Source organism: Lichenostomus cassidix, chromosome 4, assembly GCF_008360975.1.
Source record: "Lichenostomus cassidix isolate B80296 chromosome 4, HeHo_3.0, whole genome shotgun sequence".
Lineage (NCBI taxonomy): Eukaryota > Metazoa > Chordata > Aves > Passeriformes > Meliphagidae > Lichenostomus > Lichenostomus cassidix.
Window position 1 is genome coordinate 42321745 of NC_139484.1, and position 23855 is coordinate 42345599.

A 23855-nucleotide genomic window follows, 5' to 3' on the forward strand; every position below is an offset into this window, starting at 1 on the left:
TGCTTCCTCCTGATACACACCATTTGAATATAGTTCTTGACTTTAATATGTGCTCTGTAAGTGCATGTGCTATATTAGCTGAAAACTTGGTCTCATTTTTTTTTGCAAGATTACAAAAGGGAATCACAGTGTGGAATGGCATGTCCTTTTCAGAAGTGATTCAGGCAAAATTTAGAGCTGAAGTTAATACCCAAATAGTATGTCAGGTACCATAAATTGTGCCTTTCTAGCTCTGGGATAAGGGGTAAAGAGAAAACCTTGCAGAATGTCCACAGCAGCAGTGAAGTGAAGCATCTCATAGCTCAGTAAGAACTGAAAACAATGACTTGCAGCTCTCCCAAAAGTCCTTAGCTCCAACGATTTTTGAGGCTGAACTAGGAAAACTTGTTTCTGATTTCTAACAAATTGGTTTTGTCTGTCCTCCAAAGCCAGAAGTGTTAAGTCAGACCACAATATTAGATTATTTCAAAAGAGTGCAAAAAAGGTATTTAGATGCCCGAGAGTAAAGATGTCTATCAGCTGGGATTTTCAAAAGTTGCTGGCTGTCTCCTTGATTTCAGTCCAAGTCAGGTGCAAAAGTTTTTCCAAAAACAGTAACATCTTTGGATGTTTAAATATCTTTTAAAATCTAACTTAACTGAATATGTGACAAACTATGTAAACAGTCATCAGAATTTTTTTGCACTGCAAAACCTGTACAGTTAAAACTCAAAACATTGTATCATTCATGTGGATTTTACTTCCATTATAATTCATATCCCATCTTTTGATCCAAGAGCAAATTTAAGTCTTCAGAAACAGGATTTTATCACTGCTAGTAGATCTAGTTAGGAAAGTTACTAAGAACTTTTTAATACCACCTACTCTTTTCCTCAATTTACACATTACTGAAGATTAGCAATGATTAAATACAAGCATTTAAGTAAAACATGCTCTATGCTTAATCTTCTCGATTTTATACAGCAGCTTGCAGAAATTAAGTTTTCAAAAGCCTGCTTGAATCTGTTTGGACAAGCAGCTATCAAGAAATCAGATACCTCAAAAGTTCTAATTCAGTGATGTAAAACATTCTTCAATAGCCAGTTAATAAATGTAAATATATATTTTTGTTTTCTTGATGGCACCTTCTTTGTTGTAAAACAGGAAGAAAGTGCAATTGTCAAGCAGTCCATCACACGTATTAAGAGAGCAATATAAACAGCCTTGAAAGCCTTTCTCTCCCTTTGTACTGGCACACTGTAGCTGCAGACAGATAGTTCTGATTGATTGCTCTGAGTGTTATGGGAGAGAGGCTCTGAAATGATGATTGAAGGGAAAGAAAAACCTATGCTAAGATCAGAGAGAAGAGAAGGAGGGCACTCAAGGGTAAAACACAACAAAAACTTTAGGTCAGTGGGCATAAATCTGCATCCCTCAGCTGAATTACGTAAATGTATGGCAAAATAAATCGACATAGGCTTTTGCTACTTGCTTCATATGTGCATGTTTTAACAAAAATTAGTAAGAAACAAAAAAATAAAGACTAAATTATTACTAAGGAGATCTGAATTTTATCTCCATTTCCTTCACCAGTTTACGTTACCAGTCATAAGACCCATCACATTTTCTTACATTACCTACAAAACTGGACAACAGCACTAACTTTTTAAAAAAACAGATCGAAAAGATACCCAACTGCTAAAGTCTATTACTAATTTTACCATCTTATTTTGACAGTTTGAGTCCTTCCAATTCCATCAACTTCTGTAGAACTTCACTGGCAGAAAACTGGAGTAAGATACTGTTGAATCAAGACCGCGCATGTTGCAGACATTTTATTACAGACTTGATAGATTTTTTTAAACTGATAATGTATTGATTTAACAGGTTCTGAGGCTGAATTTTTTTGTAGTTAATATTTCAAAAGTCAGCTGTTCTGACTATATACAAAGTAGCCTAGAGCAAAGAGGTACATTGAAATACAATGCAAAGATGTGCCAATTTCCACCTCTCTGGAGTTCTGGCTGCAAACTCAGGAAAAAAAAGTGAGTGCCTCCATGCACTAGAGAGCCTCCTCTGAGAGTACTTCTTTAATAAATTCGAGCTGCAATTGAATTATATTAATCAATTACACGCACACATTTGATTGGAATTCTGTTGCTAGTGTGCTTATTTTAAAGATCCATAAAGTGTCTTTATTTTATAACAAGTACTTGTGTCTGCTTTTAAAAATATTTCAAATGTGCCACCAGACCTTTGCCATTCTTAATACAAGCAAAGAAATATGTGGATTATTTATCATAAATAGATTTTAAATGCCTGCAAGGCCATTATTGTTTTATTTTCCCATGTTTTTTTGTTTTGAAGCAACAGAGCTTATTAAGAAGGGAAAAAATACAACAGAGGAGACCAGGAGTGACTCTTGGCTCTTCACGTACCAACAGTGTGATTTTTAAAAGCTACCAAAGACCCTATCTGCAGAGTTTAAAGGAATATGTAATATTTCTGAAACTGTCTTTTTGTGTTGTGGACAAAATGCTTATTCAGTGATATAAGATACTACTACTGTCTTTAGATATAATCACATCATTGAACCTATTGAAAAGAAATAAAGAGACATTGTGTCTTTATTGGAATATCTTGTCTATAGTCCAGAGATCACGCACAGCAACAAACTGAACCCGAAATGTTCAAACATCAGCTTAACAAACCCTGAGTCCCCAATTACTTAAAGAAGCTAGATGTAGTAAGATGGCATCATTAAAACACTGTAGAGACTACCTGGAACTTTTCCATGCTGTTAAATGTAGAAAGCAACAACAAGTACTTTTTATCTTTTTGAAAATGTGACTCTGATTGAAATTCATCATCATAAAAAAGTTAATAGAGTGATAATTTGGTTCAGGAAAATAAATTCTCATCAATCACCTCTCTCATTAAGATTACGGAAAAGTTTGGATGATCCTTTCCAAACTGGTGGTGTCTCCATAAGGATCTGATTCAGTTCCTAAAAAAGAAGGTTTACAAAATGTAAAAGCATATATTTCAGTATTTAATGAAGTAGTTAATAGATTACGATTAAATTCTAGGATCTCAATATTAAAGACAAGGAACTGCATGCAAATCTACCAGTTAATTTAACCTCAGTTACCACCATGATTTTGGAAGTATTCAAGCACTACATAAATTTTGCACACATGATTATTGCAAGAATTACTCATCTGCATGAATACTAAGTGTTTGCTGAGCTGGAGAGACATGCAATGTATTTGTGGCTGAAATAACTCAGCACTGCTCATATTCACTGAAGGCAAGGAAAAGCCCCCTGGATTTCAATAAGGTTTTTGTACAAAATCTGAGCGACTGCTCTTTTAAAACGTTCAACCTCAACTAAAGCAAACTTCACCCATGAATATGGACGTACTTTACTTAAAATACAGGGAAACAGACAGACTCCTTTTGCAGTTATACAAACGTGGAAAAAAAGAAGAAAAAAAAAGAAAAGCAAGAAAAAAGAAAGAGACACTTAAACACCAAAAAAGGGAGAGAGTGGTGTAAGTATTTCATGCAGTTTTGGATACACCTATAACAACTAGACACTGAGAAATACAGTCAGATATGGACTGAGGGAGTAACTGACAGACGCTTGAGAAAGTCAGTAAATCCAACAAAACAGGGAGAGCTGCTGAAATATCTGAGATTCTGGATTCAGCTGAGTATGAAGTGACAAAAATGAAGTAAATAAACTCTGCTGTGCCTCTACATTTACATCACGAATGAAATTAACTACCAAAATGTATGGTTATAAGACATCGCAGGAATTATTGCTCACCTGCTTTGAAAGGGATCGCCACTTTTTAGCATCTGCAACAAAAGAAAAAGATATGAATGCACAGCATTTAGTTATGCTAATGTGGTGTCATAAAAACTGGACTGATTCTATACTGCGTTTTCTAGACAAAGAAGTATTTGCCTTACTTCATGAGTATAACTCCCTTTATGTTATTAAGAAAAGAATTAGCCTAATGCATACCTAAGTCCTAACTTTAAAGAACCAATTCAGACACACAATTTTTAATCCAACTCTGCTTCAATGTGGGAAAAGACTTTCAACCTCCAAAATACATCCTTAAAACATTTAACAGGAAAAAGAGGGCATTCATGCTAACCCCTGGTGTCAGTGTTCTGAAATGATTATTTAGTAGCAGTAATAGTAAAATGCAGACTGTAAGGAGGCCTGAATTATGATCCTTGTTTCAGGGACTACTCATACTTTTTAAAGCAAACACAGAAAAAAGCCCTTGAAACTACACCAAGTGCTAAAACCCCTTTTAGCCCTTCCTACTAACTCAGACTCGTTCTTCCTATTCCAGCCTCAGTCAGGCTCAATTGTTTGTTAGTTATAATTAAACAAGAGCTGTCCATAACCACTCAAAAATTCAAAACTTGAGGTTCATCACCACCCTCTCAAAACAAATATTTGCACAGATTCAATATTAAGATACGGCACTGTGAATATCAGAATCCAGAAAGGTCAAGAAAGTAGCATTTTATGTGGCAAATCCATAACTTTTTGGTGGGTAAAGGCTTCTTTTTATACAGCAAGACACACTTCTATTAGAAATCCCTTTCAGATAATAAACTCCATGCTCCATTAAATAATTAAAACAACACAGAAGGTACTCACTATGGTATTTCATTAGCTTATGTTTAGAAACTGACTGAAATTTTAATTTTACATCTTTATAGAGGTTTGCAGCAAGACTACTGACAAACCCCACTCTAACTATGGTGGAGTTATATCAAACAACATCATAAACATGAGCTAACAGATTTTCATGAGCTTTTCAGTTTGATTTTTTAATTCAAAAAAAGTCTTGTCTCAAAATACTAAATAAAATCCCCTAAAACAACCTCATTTGCCATATAAATTCATATATGTTTATGCCTACCATAAAAAAATATATCTAATTTCCAATCAAATAATTTCTCAGTCTCATACATTATATACATATTTTCTTCCTATATAAATCAGTAAAAATTTATGTGTATATGTACATATATATATATATATATATACACTTCTTACAGGTCAGTATTAGGCTAAATTTACTACTGTTAGCACTAAGGGGAACAAAACATATTTCCCCTTCTCTTAATTTCCTTTCTACAGATATAAACATATATTCAGATTATAAAAATGCATCAAGAATGACTCTTAAAAACAATGTATGCTCCCAAATGAAAGTTAACTGTAGGATTTATTTTATATTTTTGTAATAACTACCTGGAGTGAAAAGTTACATTTTATAAAAGAAAATATATTCTTACCATATTAGTTAGTGTTTAATCAAAAAAGGAAGTGAACACCCTCTTGACTTTTGTAGGGTTTACATGATTTCCAAAGTAAATCAATCACAATAGACGCATTCACTCCATCACAAATCTCATTCAGTTCTAGTATTATTAGCTTTTCTATAAAGCAGTCATAAAGAGCTTCTATTATTATGCTTCAAAGGGCATTTTTGCTTTTTGACAGAAGTCAAGACCTTTCTAGTCTTCATTCACAAAAAATCCAGGTAAATATTCTTTTTGTATTATGCAAATATAGACAGTCTAGTATGTCAGCCCGAATAGACCCAATTATATACAACTTGCAAGTTATTTATAAAATGACCCCAAAAATACAAAATAAAATGTTTAGAATGTATTATTAGAAAAACACCTTCCTTAAATGTACTACCTTCAATAGAGCAAGACAGAAAATTGACTTGCCCAAGGAGACAAAGTGGTACTTTGGCAATGCTGCAGTACCAAGGTTAAAATTACCATAGTCAGAGATGAGAAGCTGGAAGGGCTAATCTGTGGGTCATCTATTTCAGCTATTACTTCCTATTTATCAGCCTTCCATCCCAATGTCCCAGACAATATGACCCGCACTAGAACAAAGTCATCCACTTCTACTTAGTTATAATCATTTAAAAAAATTCTGCCATCCACATAATCTCTGATACCACAAAACCTAAAAGACATCCAGGTGTTATGATCCAATTATTAAGGTTCTTTAGAAATACCTCTGCCCGAATTAAGGTACAAACGAGACCATATGCCAGTCAATAGTATAAGTTTTATTTGATAGAAAATATGAGAGAGAGAGGGAAGAAAAGAGAGAAAAAGAGAAGTAAGAAAAGAGGTGGGGGGGACAGAAAGAGGGAAAGAGAAAATATCACCATCCGTGGATCCCAACGATGTTGCGTTGATCCTCTCCAGCCGGTCTTCTCGGTGGTGGTGGTCCCCCCGAAAAGCACAGAATGCCATGGGTTAATATACACTCAGGCCAGGGGCAGTGTCCAGGCATGTCCCCCCGGGGGAGGGGGCAGCCTCTAGCAGCAGACTCTGCTTGCATCACCTGCACTCCTGTGGTGCCAGGCCTAGCACTCTGGGGGGTCTGTGATGGATTGTGACTCCCCCTCAGCTGCCTCTCACGTGAAAGTCCCGTGGATGTGGCCTGTGGGGTTGGGGGTTCCACAGCTGGGCCAGTTTGTGTAAACCTGGCTTCTGGGAGCTGTGCTCTGCCCCCACCCCAAACTCAGCCAGGGATGATTCTCAGCACAGCTGGTGGCTTTGGCCTTTGTGTATGCATACCTTTCTCTTAGCTTGAGATGATTGAACAATAGGTTTCCCTTTATCTAATCTCAGCAGTTTGACTCAGTCCAAAGTCCCAGTCAGGTATCTTCAGGGAGGTTTCTTTGATTGTAGCTTCTTTATACACTTTTTGTTATAATGAGCAAAACTTTATATCAATGTTTGAGGCATGAACTATTTCAGTCTCTGACACCAGGTTAGTTTTGCTTTCGGTCTCAGAGGTGAACTGGATAAACAGAAAGGTTTTTAATAGAAACAAGGTTTGCTACACTGAACTCAGAAGTGTGCCTGACTGCTGAACTCCAGATCTCTTCTCCTTTGCCATGAGATAAACAGAATGTCCTGATGAGCTCAATGCTTTTTGGTTTGCTTTTGTTTTTAAAATTGGAATACTTGCTTTGTGAGAGGAAGAAGCAGAAATTTCATTAGCATGGAAAAATTTTAATAGCAAATCATACATATAGTGTGGCCTAGCCAACCAAGCCGTCATAAAACGGAATTAAAAAGTTTTAATGATGTCCAGTATATATAGCACAAATGCTTCATGATCATACACAGTGAAACCCAACTCCACAGTAACAAAAAAGGGAAGAATTGAAGGTCTGGGCAGAGGAAGTAGATATAAAGTGTTGATGTGTATTTGTATTAACTTGTGTGATAAGCAATCTGCTTCCTATCTTTTAACTGCAAAGCAAAAAATATTTGCTTTCTGGTAAGAGTTTCAAAGTTTTGCAAGTTTTCACCATCTAAGCTCTATCTTCTGTCTTCATTGTTACAATGAGATTATATCTTTATTCAAAAGTTACAGAAGTCTTGATCACTGATGTGCCATGACTGAATTCTTTCCTCTTGTTTCACTGCTGTTAAGAGAACAAAGGGGGAACAATCCAACATCTGCACAGAACTTTAAGCTTCCTCTGACTGTTTTAGCACTGCTTTTCACTGTTCTCCATACTAGCTTTGTGGTGTAGACTTAAGAAAGGAAAACCTAAGGTGAGTGATTACACATGTCACACCTGAGCAAAGATATTCACAATTCCCCCGAAAGTGTGTGCTGCTACCAATGCACTGCAAGCCTGAGGGCCAGGAAATCAAACTAAAACAGAAAGGGATCGCCTTACTATTTATCTTTGATACTTAAAGCAAAGATTTTACAATAAATGACCTAAAGCTCATAGTTAATTTTTTATTAATTAACACATACTACTAACACTGGCAATGTTTAAGGGTAGAAAGCTGATCCCCTGGGGGACTGAAACTCTTACTCAAAGCATGTTATTTAGAAATTCATGATACAGTTATATGTTTTCTGAAGTCTTTCAGAGAATGCATATATTGCCTGCTTACAGAGAAACTATACAGAAGAGGAAGCAAGAGTTTTACAGCAATACAGGCCTCCTCAGAAAGAAACTGTGTAAATGCAAATGGCACAAATTAACTTGCCAACTTTCATGACTGTTGAGCTGTCTATGACATTTAAGACAAGAATGTTTAACTAGCATACAGACGTTTACAATTGAGTAATAGTCATGATACTGATTGCATGCATTTGGACACAAAACTAAAATTCTGGAAGATGGAGTACCTTTTTACTAAAATCAGAAACAGAAGTAGGAATCAAAAGCAAATGGGAAAATAACATGCACCACAGACATTCTCCTTAGCAGTTTTAGAATTATAAAACTCCTGCTTACGTTTGGGTTCATCACTTGTAACAGCCTGAATGAAGTCGTATGGAGTCATGTATAGCTGTCCTTCAAATTCTAAACTGGCAAACCTACGAAACCGTTGCTCCCGTGGAGTTGCGTAAAGGTGTAAATCTTCAAGGTCTGATCTGTCTTCTGTAAGCTTCAAAGACAGAAGGACACAATTTTAAGGTATGAAAAGGGTTTTTATTTACACCTGCCAAGTTCACCATAAAGGAAGTGTTACTATAAAGGCGATAATTCATAAAGTCAAACACATCCAAATATTTTTGTATAATAAGAGCTGAAACAACAACCAGGATTTTATTGATATAATTTTCAGTCTTCTAAAACTTTGGCAACAAAACTTTGTGCATTGGAATTGGTGGTACTACCCAACCTCAAAAGAAAAAACTAAAAAAAGAAGAACTTCAGCTCCTGAGTCGTAGAAGGGGCAACTTTAACTCAAGGAAGTTGTAACTTCAGCAGGCAGACCTCAAACAAATCTTCTAAAATTATTTAAGTTTTCCGATATTTCCACAAGAGAATGGAGTAATACTTTTTCTACATTGCTTCTTAGTATAGAATGAAGCTGTTGATAGCTGTAGGCAAGACACCTCCATAATATATTCCAGTGCAAAGTTCCCATATTTGGGGGAACTGAAGAAGAGAAGAGCAAATTACAATTCCAGAGTTACAAAAGTGTAATACGACATTAACTTCACATATCATGAGAGTTTATGTCTGGAGTTTCTGGTGTATTTCCTGTCCAGCTGATTTATACGTAAACTTGGTAGTACAAAACTGTAAATATTCTAAATTATTATATCTTTCTGTTACACTGCCAAACCTTTAACAGAAAATATGCTACTGCTATCTGAAAAGTATTTTTAGTCCATAGTGAGGCAAGCTCCTCTGTGGGATCATTATCTTGAAGAAAATGTAAGTATCTTCAACATTTTTTCAGAGATGAAAAAACCAAACCCAAACTGTTTCCTAGAAGGAAGAACAATCGTATAGGTAACTTCTACTGTTATATTAAAATAGGAATGCAGCATCTTCTCAATGAAACATCCCAACTTGCTTATTATTCCTTTCATTGCATACAGTATTCCTAAAATTCTTCGTCTAACTAAGGATAAACAATTTAACTAATATTGTTTTCTTTTAACAACTAAGAAAACAGACAAACACACTCTGTTTTTCAGAGAAGCATCTGAACCCAAACATAAGTTGAAAGATGTCTGCAGTGGCTGTCCACTAGGAGATAACTGTCCTCAAATACAAACAGAAACTGGTTTTCCAAAACCCTTCTAAGAATAGATTACAGATTTCAGCAATTAGAAGCAAAGACACATTTTATACTGTGTCAAATAAAAATGCTCAGTCAAAGATCTGGCCTCACTTTTCTTCAGCTTTTCAGAAGTCCTTAAAAAATGAAACATTAGTGAGACTACTGCAGCCAAACAAAATTTTGTGGGCTCTGTTTTAACTAGGAGATTAACTTAGATTTGTAGAATAGAAACATCAAAAATGAATGTGTCTAGAAGAGGTCAAACACTTTCTATCAGGGAAAAAAAAAGATGATGTTTTATAGAGAAGTCTTATTACTCAACATCTTATCTAGGATATTTTAGCCCTCAGTATAAGCCTTCGATAAGAAAAAAAGACTGTTGACTGTATTTCTCTTTCTGGATTGTCTCTAGTACTTTTGAAAGTATTGCTTCATGTATGTGTGTGTGAAAATGCTTTGTTTCAACAGACAAACCTGTCATTGAAAGTAAGAAAAAAAAAGCCCACTTATACAGTATTTTTTCAGTAGACTGCTCTACAGACATTCTGCATTTTTGCCTGAGAAGGATGAGAAGGAACACAAGGCTTCATGTTTTTTATAATTTTCAAATGATTACCAGATTAAATACAGGGAGAAAAAAAAATAAAGTCTAACTGCCAGACCTACAAAGTCAGCTTAAAATGATAGAAAGAAGCTGAATTCTTTTCTCACATACTCTCATGCAAGCCAAAATATTTCTGTCCTATCTCACTATTTGAATATTTTGGTCTTACTGATCCTTCAGCAGTCCTGTGGCATTCAAGCTATGCCTTCATGTGGGAATTACACAACTCAGCTGTTTTGCTAGAGCTTGTAGTAACACACTGATTATCCCTGTATTTGAAGTTTAATAATCTATCTGATTTTTGGTACATATGTTATTGTATCACTATTAAAAACATGCTCATTAATACATTCAGGTTGTAAACACGAGTAATAAAACAGTATTTCTGCAAAGTCAGTTTTCAGAAAAGAAACAACTTCAAGGCCGTATTACACACACTGTATATATAATCAACTGTAGTCAGTCATAATCAATCATACACAATCAGGGAAATGTCTAGATAGTGTATCTCTCGAATATCATTTTAGTTTTGATCACTGTTAGAACTTAGAGAGCATGTTGAGATTCTTTGCTCTCTCAAGAAATTCTCACTGTCTCAGGTACTACTGCTTAATATTTTGCTTGAGACGCTCAGAAAAGCATTTGCTAAATTCTCAGACACATATTTCAACATTATCTTAAGGACTCTATGCTACTGCAAGTATAAAATAACATGCTGCAAACATGGAATTTCAAAGACATGCATGTCAGTGCTCAGGTCTGCAAAGCCTTACTTTCTGCCTCATTTTTCAATCTAGTTTCCCTCTGACTACATAGCAATGCCGATTTTCATGCTCTGGCTCAAAATCATTGTAACCTGATAGGAACGTAGCCTGCCCCCATAAAGAGGAGTACCTCTCTTAAAGGCCCAATACCTGCCTGCCCGTGCTCTGGCGCTTTATGTCCACTTTTCCAAGCATCAAACTGGATAAGGGAACTGGTCTGACTGAAAACTTCTCTTTTGGTGGTGTTATTTTTAAGCCAGACAGATGCCTGGATGTACACCACAAAAGCAGTTACTTGTTTCAAAACTTAGGCCACAGGAACTTACAGATTATGGAAAAGAAAATACCACCTGTTCCAGCAGCAAGATCCACCTAGTTCAAGTGCGGGAAAACTGTGAACTTAAGCATAATTTTATTCCAAGGACTAAAAGCACCACTTTATTTGGAACTTTGTGGTTTTATCTGAAAAAATCACAACAACTTATTTCTGCTATTGAGCCAACATGAATTTAAATAAATGTACCCAGGGCTTCAATGTATTTGGGTCACTGGTCCACACACTAAATGTCCAAATAAAAGCAAAATTTGGCTGCAGAAGACTCCAGGCACACAATTAGCAAACTGACAAATAAAAACATCTTTGGAAATAACTTTATTTTTTGTCCAAATTTCTTGTCAGAGCTTTATTGCTTCTATTATGCTTAAAAATTTATGTAACATACAGAACATTTTCTCTTGTATAAAAGCTGTAATTACTGGGAACTAACAAATATTCTAATTAAAAAACAGGACATTCTAAAGTATTACCTCAATTTGCACTTCTTCAGGCATTCATTTAAGAAATTAATCTCAACACATAATAACAAAACATCTGTTTTTCCCAGCATTTGCAAATAATAACGCAATGAGGCAAGTATGAAAATCTTAGTGACACCACCAATTGCTCTCAATTGATTTATTTCATATTTATGCCCATCTTGGGCAATCTTACTACAGCAATGGAGACAACGGGCACGTCTCCAGTGAGGAAAGGCTGAGAGAGTTGGAATTGTTCAGCCTCAAGAAGATTCCAGGGAGGCCTTAGAGCAGCCTTCCAGTACCTACAGGGGGCCGGCAAGAGAGCTGGAGAGGGACTTTTACATGGCCATGTAGAGATGGGACAAGGGGGAATGGCTTCAAAGTGAAAGCACGTAGACTATGATTAGATGCTAGGAAGAAATTCTTTACTGTGAAAAGAATGATGGTCAGACTCTGGCACAGGCTGTTGTGCACAGAGAAGCTGTGGATGTCCTGGAAGTGTTCCAGGCCAGGTTGGATGGGACTTTGAGCAACCTGGTCTAGTGAAAGGCATCCCTGCCCATGACAGGACACTGGGAACTAGGTAATCTTTAAGGTACCTTCCAAACCAAACCAAACCAAACCAAACCATACCATTATATGTTTCGATGAACAAGGCACAGAAAGTAGATGTTGAACACCTCAGGGAAGGTACTGCTGGTGAATGAGTGAACAGAATTCACTAGGCTTCCAATTTCTATTTGAAGTTTCAAGAGCTTATCCAGGCTAAACCTCTCTGTGATTACCAACTATCTTCAAAAACTTCCATGGAAGTACATCTCTATGACAAATGAGGGTAGACTGTTTCATGCTACACGTTTACTGATTACTATAATTATGTACCATGTTACAATTCTCTGTCTTTTAAAAAACAGACATGGCCATTTCCTTCACACAGAAAGTCACAAATCTCCCAATAGCAGTATTACCTTAATTTTAGGTATAGCTGATTATCTCTGGTTTACCTGCACATATACACTGACCGGCTTTGTTATTAGAAATTTAGGGGAAAAAAGTCCACAGCACAAACCAAGAATCTAACTGGTAGACAAACTTTCCATCCTTCCAACTTCACAACTCAAGAAGTAAATAAAAAGAGGCAAGACTGAAGCTTGCAAGAATTCACAAACAATATATTATCTTTTCCCTATTCTCAAAAAAAAAATTAAGTGTTAGTAGTTATATTTAATCAAATAACTTATGGTTATCATCCTTCTGCCCTTCCTCCCTCAAACTCTGGTACCTCGTTGCTCCTTATTTCACCCCATCCTCCTGTGCCACACTCTTGCAGAAGGACTGCAGAGAGAAACACAGCACCTTTTTCAGGTGTTTAAATCAGCTGAAGAGAAAAAATTATCTTGACCTATTTTCCTGCTGTTCCCTAACACAGAATTGTGTATACACATACCTAATTCTCCCATGGAGGACATTTCAAAGCCCTTTCTAAAATGCATAAAACAGATTCAACACTTATATGCAAATCAGGCAAAAGAAGCAGAGGGAAACATTTTTTATTGAAACAAGGTAGGTAAAAATTAAATTGAAGACCAAATAGTAATTTGGCAGGGTACTTCTCTGAAGGGTGAGTATCATTCTTCAATTATGCGTGCTGTCATTGTCAATCTATGCTACAAACAGCCTAAAATACCTGGAAAAAGGCCTCAAAAGTTTCAAATTTATTATGCAAATGAAAACATGATGATAACGCTTTTTCACTAACATGTTTCAATGACCTAATATTGTGCCTAGCACAGGCTTTTCCCATGAGAATTCTTTTTGTGTTTTATAAATAAAGATAAAGTTTGGATGTTATTAAAAACAGTGTCCCAAGATCCGGACGGTGCAGGCCTGGCCAATCAGGCCTAGGGGGAGGCTTCTGGCCGACCAATCTGGGTGACTTTTGAAAACTTTATATATATGATGAAATCAAAACAATAAAGGTCTTTCCTTCTTGCCACTGAGAACTGACCTCTTTACTCTGCTAGCTGCTCAACAGCGACATAATATAATACTAAAAACTCTTTTCTGTAAGTATTGTGTTTAAAGAGGGCCACCTAAAGCCCTGCTTGTTGTAATAATACCACCACATGTGTCACAAAGCAGCTGGCCTTTAGAGGAAGGTCTTTGTTATGGACAATTGACATTTTTAAGTCAATCAACTTTGAAAGCACTCCTTGCAGAACCTCTTCAGAGTGACACCCCTCACTATTTTCTCCCTCTATTCACAGCAAAAACTTGAGTGAAGAAAATCTAGGTTTTTTATCAAGCAAATTCAGTGTTCAAAACCCATTTGCATTTCAGGTTCATCTTTCATGTACTGTGCCTATCAACAGAGACAAGTCAAAATGCCCTGAAAGTCTGGTGTTTTCACCAAAGGTCTCCATGTACTCCTTGAAGTTCCTTGAAGCATGGGCTAATCTCCATTTCTGGCCCCATGTTCCATGTTCTTACCTCAGAAACATTTTCTTTCAGAATTTGGTACAACATGAATTAACCTGCATGGCCTTCCAGTGAATCCATACAATAACTTTACGTTGGCATAAGACAATGCAAGGCCTAACACAGGGCATGAGCCCACAGTGACATTAAAATAGCTAAAATTTTGCAGCAGTTATGACCCTGGACTATCTGAAAATATCAATAAATGGCAATGATATGGCTCAAATTCATTGGGAGTTAAGTGCAGAAGATAAAACAGTACCTCATTACTCTTTTTATTAAAAAACACAAAAGAAATGTTGTCAAGTGTGAGTCTTGTATAACATTAGGTCAGTAATTAGTAAGTTTTATTCTGTGACAAAATATCTAGTTTTCCCATAGAGATAAGCTTAAATGCCAGACAGAGGATTTTTGTAAGTTAAAAATTTGATGCCTAGAAGCTCATAAAGCTCTGCAGAAGTAATCTACAAGAATCCATTATCAAAACCCAGAATAATTCTCAAAATCCCAAATTCTGAGAATATCCACAAATAATGCAAAATGTTTTGCAGAATAAATAGTTAAAAATATACATTATGTGTGTGCATGTGAGGCAAAAAGCTCCAGCAGTATCACATAAAATCTCACAACTTTACTGTGTTCCAAGTTAAATTATTGTTCTCTTGCTTTTTCCACCTGAGATAAAGGAGTCTATTTTAGTTAAAGAAGCCAACGTTTACTACTAAAGGTACATTTTGCTTGCAGTCAAAAATATGTTTGCTACAGTAGTTTAATCTTTATTTCAAGTGAATAACTTTCTTTGAATTTTTGCTTGCAAAGTAATCTGTCTTCCATCAATGAGAATCTGTGCAAATTATTAAAATACAAAGGTTTTCAAAGCAATGCTGTTCCTAACTTCCTTCATTTATATTTGACTTCGGGCTTATTTAATATGCTCCCATGTAGATAAAAGTAGCACAATTCTGTTTTCATGCTGGGTGGCCAAAAGGTTAACCGTCAGGTTCCCAGTGTGGGAAAATCCCAAAGTAGACAAAATTGTTTTGATGCTTACTGAAGTTGTATTTCTAGCAGACTACTTAGATGTAGTACAGCCAACAATTCTGTTAGTTGATCCCGTTTCACTGAGATAAGGACATCATTATATTTAAGTGTTTACAAGCATTGGAAGCTGGAATGTATTTAAAATGCTGTAAAAATACCATGCTCAAATGTAATTCTGTTACAGGAAATTCTTGGGGTAACAATGTAACTAATATATCAGTCCTTCTAGCATTTTTCATAGGGAAGTCACTTCATCTCTAGAGGCTCGTCAAGAAGAATTAGTCAGTGGATACACTCAACTACATATGTCCATATGCCTCACTGCATGCAACACTAAAATACACTAGTAGCTCAATCTGTCAATCCCAAATATGCATAATCCTTTTTTAACATTATGAGGAACACAGAATTAGTGACGAAAGGTAATCCTTCACTCTCCTTCCGCATGGCTCTCACTACAGCTGCCTGGCAAGCAGTATCCTCAGGATGATGCCAGCAAGGACATTCAGATGTCGTCAGCCAAAGAGCAGTCTTCCTACATTTGGCAATTGACCTACGACATGAAATGCACAATACATATGAAATAACATTTGCTACGAGTGGCTTTTGGAAAAGTGATGCTTATGCATGTTTTGGAACAGCATCCTCTTTGAGCAGGCAGGAAAGTCTCCTCCCTAGGAGAGCTGGCCTTAAATTTTTTGAGGTAAAGTCTTGTTCTTCATTTCACAGTGTGGAGATTCATGACTTAATGCACTTAAAAATGTGCTGATACAAATATACTTGACTCTTTGAGTATTTTCACAAAGTGGGAGTTTGACAGTACTGGGACAGCTGACCCCAATTTACCAAAGGGAGATTCCATACCATATGATAATTGTGCTCTGTTATAAAAGCTTTGGGGAAGAAAGAGAAAATGGACATACACATTCAGTGCATTTGTCTTCCCAAGTCACCATTACATGTAATGGAGCCCTGTTTGCCTGGTGATGGCTAAACACCTGCCTGCCCACAGGAAGCAGTGAATCAATTCCTTGTTTTGTGTTATTGGCATGGGTTATTTTCCTTTGCTTTTACACTTCCAAGTCTCTTTCCCATCCCACTGCCAGAAGATGAGAGAGTGGCTGTGTGGTACCATGTGGTGCCTGCTGGCCAAGGTTAACCACAATGCTACAGTTGAGACAGCCATAGCTACCCTAAATACTCCTGAACCCTCTGAATATCTGAAAACTTTACACTGCGATACTCTTTCCAGTTAAAACTCACTATGTGTTAAACTTTAAAAATTAAGTTATCCATCATCTATTAATGTTGCAGAATGGATTTTTTTTTAAATTAACACAAAAACTATGGGAGGAGACAGATTCCCCTCACATTTACAAAATTTTTAAGACTCTCTGTCAAGTCTGTGTTTATACAAGTCCATATTTTACAGCTGTCTAGCTTTTAAAGGAAAGGATGACAAGTTTTGCAAGGGCTGGTCCCTTTACCGCCAGTACTGGGGTCATTTTTAGTGATTATTCTGTCCCCCAGGGGTGATGCAAGACACATTCAGTGTAACTGCTTCTACCAGGTACTGTAGATCTCTATACCAAGACACTGACAGCAGAGACACCACTTCTTGCTTCCAAGGATCTAAGTAAATAGCATTTGGGAAAAGCATGCTGCTACAGGAAAGACTAAGGAAGAAGCATGCAAATGGAAATATAAGGATGAAGTAGAAAAGTGTGGCTTGGGTGGAGGGAGGAAAAAGAAGAGCTGTTGCATTATTTGCTTTGGTGGAATGAAAAGCAGCATGAGATTGGAAATGAAATGGGGAACTATGGAACTAGGAAAGTGGAGTAAGGATAAACCTAGAAAACCCCAGAAAACAATGCCAGACTTTGTGCATCAGGAATAAAGAAACATATAAAAGAATCTGGGGAGGATCCCAAGATACTTGAGCCTCATCATTCTTTCTTGGTCTTTATCAGTACCTGATAAAACTGTAAAAATCTCCTAGCAAAACATGCCTCACAGTTCCATCAAACTCATCTATACAGAAGCTGCAGATTATCATTCTCCAACCATTGCTCTAAACACTCTGCAGTAGATCCAAGAGTTCCAACCTTGATCCTAGTAACACTGACACATTTATGACTTTTCATGACAGAATTTTCTACTTCCAAAGTTATTAGACTTTTTAAACTATTACACTCTATTAAAGGTGAAAGCTCAGCACTTAAAATTAGGAATTAAAAAGGTTACTGTCACTCAGACAACACTAATTCAGCTTTCTAACAAAGGATGTTACAATACAATACCATTGCAGAATACCATGAATATCTTTCAATGCAATTTGAACACTATATATCCTTTTTTCCATCTCTGGATATGTTTTAGAGATCTGTAATGAAAGAGCTGATGCTCATCACAGGTCTAGAGGGCAATTATAAATGGAGCACAGATAGAGCTTATGGTCAAACTACTCTGGTAGCTCCCCATCTAGATCTTCTTTCAAGCTATGGTCTTTCCCCACTGCCACATGAGCCATTCTGCAGGACAAGAGTCAATAATAAAAAAAAAGCATAGGAACCCACTACCTCAGACCAAAAATTCCACAGCTATTTGACCCTCATTTTTAGGGGGCTTCAATGGAAAGGATATTTTTTCAGGAATCCTGAGCACTCAGACATGCAATTTGAAATCAATTAGACCAATCATTCAAAAATAACAACCTGCAACATAAAACTAATATTCTCAGATGTCAGTCTGAATTTAGCCCGGGCACACAAACTGAGTGGACACATTTCAAGTTAATCTTTCGAATTTTCCATTATGCAAATAGAAAACCAAATTAATTAGAGCCCTTTTCCACACAGGAGCATGGTGTTTGGCTTCAAGACAGTGTTTGTCTTCAGTGTTTGTCAAGGTACTATATAATTATTTTTTAGTTTTACAGTAACTAAAATATAACCCTAGTTCTTAATTTTCAACCTCAGTGCTTTTATAGTGATGTATGTGAAAATTCATAATCACACATCCCAGCAAATTCATTGACTTTTCAAGGGTGCAGCAGCAATATTTCCATTTAAAGAAAAGTGAGAATTAAGACTGGTTAAGAAAAACAACATAAAATTCTGTCAAAACAAAACACTATGAAAAACTGAAATACTTTGTCATCAGTCCTCTGTGCCACAGAAACACACGCCAGACACAAGACCATGAATAACAAAAAAAACAGATTCAACTTTCCTTCATAAAGAATGCTGCCAACAGAATCTGCCTTTCAGCTAATAATGCAGGAGAAAAAGGGCTAACAACATTCACACTTAGGCACAAGGCCTCCACTGCACAAACGCAGATTCTGTTCTCAAAGACAGTATAAAATAAACTCGGTATAGTAGAACCAGGCCATTTGCACCACTGATTTCCAGTCTTAGCGGATGCCACATTGATAAACTACCTAATCACAGCTCTTGACATTTTTTAATGAAACCCCCCCCAACCCTACCATTACCATATGTTACATATGCTGTGGTGCAGGAGTTCCTCCCTATCACAGGAAACTTCATTCTCCAGGTTAACATCGACTGTTTCTTGTTACTCCTGGTTACTCAACCGGAGTTTTCTCTGAATTAGTCCAACTGAACCGTTATTTGTCACAATGCTGTCACTTCTTACGAAGTTCAGTGTAAACTCTACAGAAAATTTTATGTTAAAAAGATAATTGTCCTAAGTATAAAGCTAAACTCAGGGTTTGCGCTGCCAGGAGCTGTTCCATTTGCAAACCAGCGTTTTCTATTAATGGAAGATTCGATTAGGACAGCACCAGAGGCCAAACGCAGGGCTGACACAGCGAGTGGCAGGCAAGGCGCGCCAGCTCCCGCGGCCACGCTCCGGTGACAGCCCATCCCTCCGCATGGTGACAGCTCCTGCCGGGGCCCTGCCTCGCCTCCCGGCCCGGGGCCGGCTCCACGCAGGGTCACCTCTGCGCCACAGCCCGCGGAGCGCTCTCCCGGAGAGCCGCCGGCGGCAGAGCCGCTTCCCCGCCGCGGGCGCGCACACACCTACCGTCAGCGTCTCCTTGGCAGCGGCCGCCACGGGGATGGGGAGCAGCGCCCGGGCCCCGCCCGGCTCGGCGGCCGCCGGCTCCCGGGAGGGCTCCCGCCGCCGCTCGGACAGCCGGTACCCCGCGAACCCGGCGAGAGCCGCCCCCGCCACCGCCCAGCCCAGCTCCCGCCGCCAGCGCCGCGGCCCCGCCGCGCCGGCCGCGCCGCCGCCGCCCCACAGCCGCCGGGCCGGCGGAGCGCCGGGCGCGGGCCCCAGGCGGCGGCGCCACCGCAGGAGGGAGCGCAGAGCGGCCATGGCCCCGCTCCGCCCCAGCGCCCGGCGCACCGAGCCCCCGGTGCCGGCAGAAGCCTCGCGAGAAGCGGGGAAGGGGTGGGGAACCGAGCGGGCCCTGCAGGCCCCGCCCCGCCCCGCGCCGCCGCCGGGCCGCCCGCGGGCACGGGTCCTTTGCCGTGACAGCTTAGTGGTGGTACGGGATGGCCAGACCAAACAAGAGGAACGGGCACGGAGCTGGATCCGCGCAGTTTAAGCCGAAGTGCCTGGGAAGGGCGATGCGCGGGAGCTGCCGTGCCGGGGCAGAGCTGTGCGCAGGTCTCGCCGCAGTTGTGCGCGCAGTGGGTGCCGCGTGTGCTCAGCACGGTGCTGTGCAGCCTCACCGCGTCACTCCATGGCCTTGCTCCCTCAGGATTGTACCGCACCATGCGGCCGTGTGTCCTTGCCGTATCAACAGCCTCTCCTCTGAGGCATGTTCTTGGCGATAGGTAGCCTCCTTAGTATAAGCAAGAACTAGTTAAAGACCAGCTGTGAAAGATGAGCATGGTCTTTTGTCCCTGCTTGGTGCTGATGTGCAATACATCTTTTCACGCATTTCGTGTTAGGGTGTTCTTCCATGGCACAACCTGCACCACCACCTACATTACCTCAAAACTTCATAAACTGCACACAAACATTGAAGACACAGCACACCTTATGGCATTTTTTGCCATGGTACAGTCTCAGTCTTTTTCTTCTTTACATAAGTACATTTTTCCCAAGTTTCAGCCAGTTCTCCTCCCCCCCCCCCCCCCGCCGCCCCCGCCAAAATCTCAAATGACTTTTTGAATTATTATTAACAAAATTTCAGAAAATACCCAAAGGATAACTTGTTTTAGTATCTTTTAAGACACCCTCATGCATTTTCAGTTCCTAAGAAACATTTCAGTAGTTAGGATATGTGTCAAGGAAGAAGTGTGGCCATGTTTGTCAACTGACAGTCTGTCAGATCATGCAACTGCAGGCATGGCCAAGGTTGAGTTACCTCAGAGCTGTGGCTGGAAAGGCAGATATCTGGGCTGAATGATAGATTTATTGCCTTTCTTTTAATATTTTAGAATACTGTTAGCCAACTAATTCCTCAAGTAATTCCCTTGACTCCATTATTCCCATCTGTCAAAAACTATATTTATTATTTTTTAATATCTACTGTTTATTGTATAAATACATTCTATGTATGACTCCACGGCAAAATTCTTGTCTGTGAATCTGAGATACATCTCTGTACTAAAATGACTAAAGGCCAATATGGAGGTCAGTATTTAGGAGTCAAGGCAATAATAGTTTCTGATGCTTGGCATGATCGAAACACGACTACTCTTCTTCCAAGTACATGACTAAGCATCCAGTCTGGAAAATTTTGTAGAATGTCGCTCTTGGATCTTTTCAGTTCTAGTTTCCTCATTAGGAGACATCATTCACCAATACAATTACCTTTTTGAAATAGTCTACCTTTTCAGTTTGACTGGAAAAGAAGCCAGTTTTGGTCAGTGTGTTGTCCCAAAGTAAACCTGTTAAGAGCTCATCAGTCACCTGAACTGTAGTCATGAACCATGAGTTATGTCCCTGTTCACACTGTTTCCCTGAAATTAATTGGCCACATTTTACTGACTTTTTAATAACACCTTTAGGCTAAAATTTCTTTCACTTCAAAAATCCAATTCACTTCTGCAACTACTTACACCGAGGTATTTTAGGCAGAACTTCTCTGTTGAAGTGTTTGCTTGGGAACAAGAGCAAAATTTATTTGTGCAGCAAGTCAAAAAACATAAGCTGTCTGAACATCTTGTATGCACAGATTCAGAAAGCATGTCATTTAAATAAATCAAGGTTGTTTTAATCCAATGATTCACTTATAGGACTATTAAAAAAGCTGCCAGATGAGGCATTTGAATATTGATATATGGAAGTGGTCTGTTCTCGCTGGATGTAACCATGTAAACATGTGCTCCTTGCAAGAGCTTCTCTGTCCCATTCTGCATATTTAGGGGTTTATTCACATGTGTCCACAAAAGCATGGACAATAAAATCATGAATCTTAAAAAGCCCTATGAATTTCTGTCTTCAATTAAAGAAATAAAACAAAGCATGAAGGTGTAAGAAACGTAGAACTTTCTCCCCATAGGAAAAGAATTTTTTCATCACTGCTTTTCCCTCATCTCTGTTTTCTTAAATAGTTAGATATAAATATACATGTATGTATACATGCATACGTACCCGCTACTGTATCTGTTCCTAAGAATAAGCTGTGAATGTTTTTAAAATCTGCATGTATTGCATTTTAAAGGCATTACATCATCAGGTTATGGCCTAATTTGTACACGGAGCCTTGGAAAAGGTTCTGTTCTTTTCTTTCTAATGAATTCTGCAGAAGAATACACCTTTTCTCACTCAGACTTGCAATACTTAGAATGATGTTCATTGTGACATGTGCATGTTCTGCTCACCTTCCTGAAAGCAGAGAACCATATTTTTGTGTCCAAATCTGGGAAGAATCTGGAACTGGCCATGATACACAGGTATCTCCAGCTGGACATATCCCTCTATGTGCTACTCAGTGGTTTTTGTTCCACCAAATGTTTGCTTTCTCATGTATTCATGAATCCTCCCTTTCCAACATTTTATTACATCATTAACAATTTATGACTGGCAAAGAACTGTTATAAGGGAGTTCTAATATTAACAAAGGTGCAATAAGTTGCAGGGCATAAAATTTTATATCTCACAGCAGTTTTATAGAAAGGTTGATCTCTCCATATATGCAGACTATCTATGAAAGATTTCAGTTCATTACATTCTCCACTCCCTTAGCAGCCACTAGGTTTTGCTTATGACAACATGCTATTCTTAGGAAATATACAGTAATTATATTGTCTATAGAAGTCCTAACTACTTGCTATGGAAATAAGAACTTGACCACATGTATATTTGTTCAATGACACTGAAAGTGCCGTCTCTAGGAAGTATATGCAGAGTCGATTAGATTGTACTGTATACTTTAAGTTGAATTATGTACCCTTGTAAAAACACACTTCAAAATTATTTAACTTCCCATGGTATAGTTTCAGAAGGTGCAAAAAAAGTTTTTAGCGTTATCTTTTCCTCTTTTCCTGTCACATGACTAGTGCAAACACCCAAAACCCCCTTATCTTTTTGTTTCTTTTCTGGTACTTTATAAAACAGCATAACCGGTTTAGTTCCCAGACATTAAAGACTCCACTCGGAAAAGATCGATGTTGTATATTCCACTCTACTTTAAATGTTTCTATTATATAACAGGAAAGATTTAGCCATAAGGGTCTTCCAGTGTGTGATGGCGGAAGACCCTTTTTGTTTTCAAAATAACCCCAGCCCTTCTCTACTGGAGACAGTGATGCTATCTGACCAGAAGGTCCCTGCACTCTTTGTAGGACTCGAGGGTACTGCTTGGACCCAGGAACAGTATTTGTATGGGAACATCTTTAGGCTTGGAACAATATACCTCCTCCATTGAACTGTACCATCCTTGTGCCTGTCCTGCAACTTCACAGCTGTGATGAACAGTTTGATCTTGACCTACCAGTCATGTCAATAAAAATACTTGATGTTTGTTTCAAACGTTTTTGGTGTATTTGAGTAATCAGTGAACAGGCTATTTCAGAAATAGGTGCCATATAGATTATTCAACTTTGATCTATTTCTTTGATTTAGCACTACAATTAAGTAGATTTGCTTCAAAGAGAAAGCTCATTGGTTGATGTTTTACACTGATGTGATAATGTTTACACAGATGTGCTTTGAAATGTCGATTACGGTGGATTTTTGGGTCCCACCACATGACAGGCTCCTGTTATCTGTAAGGTAAAATAATACAACATCTATCTGTAACTGCCTTCAGAGCAGGTCCGCCTGTGCTCTCCTCTGAGGTGATTTATCTGATCATTGTATTTAGCATTAATTTTTTCAGTTTTAAATCCCTCCACAGTAAATCACTTGCTTTAAAGCAGCCTTTTTATAATTCAGGTGCACACAGGGGCAGTACTTAGGACTGCAATGATGAAAAGGTGTCACATTACCTGCTTTAAAGCACCTGCCAATTAATTAGCCCTATACTCTCCATAGCAAATAAAGGTAAGCAGTCAAATCCATTTGATCTCTTAGATTTAGATTGTGACTGAAAAGACCACGAAGCAAGACAGGAGAACTAATCTCTCATGATTCTCTGCAAC

The 23855-nt window shown here is 38.3% G+C and overlaps 1 protein-coding gene across 4 annotated transcripts in view; it reads right to left on the reverse strand.

The window, feature by feature from the left end:
- MICU3 (mitochondrial calcium uptake 3) overlaps window positions 1-19671 on the reverse strand; it is a 53364-nt gene extending 33693 nt beyond the window's left edge. For 3 of the 4 annotated variants that reach the window (XM_085058877.1, XM_085058876.1, XM_085058873.1), the window contains exons 1-4: window positions 19339-19671; window positions 8319-8472; window positions 3812-3843; window positions 2908-2986 (exon numbers count right to left, since the gene is read on the reverse strand). In XM_085058877.1, the coding sequence (XP_084915003.1) occupies window positions 2908-2986; window positions 3812-3843; window positions 8319-8472; window positions 19339-19632 (559 nt within the window). In that variant the 5' untranslated portion in view covers window positions 19633-19671. The remainder of the gene's footprint in view (window positions 1-2907; window positions 2987-3811; window positions 3844-8318; window positions 8473-19338) is intronic. The other variant, XM_085058875.1, reaches the window with a different exon arrangement.
- Between the last annotated feature and the right edge of the window lie 4184 nt (window positions 19672-23855).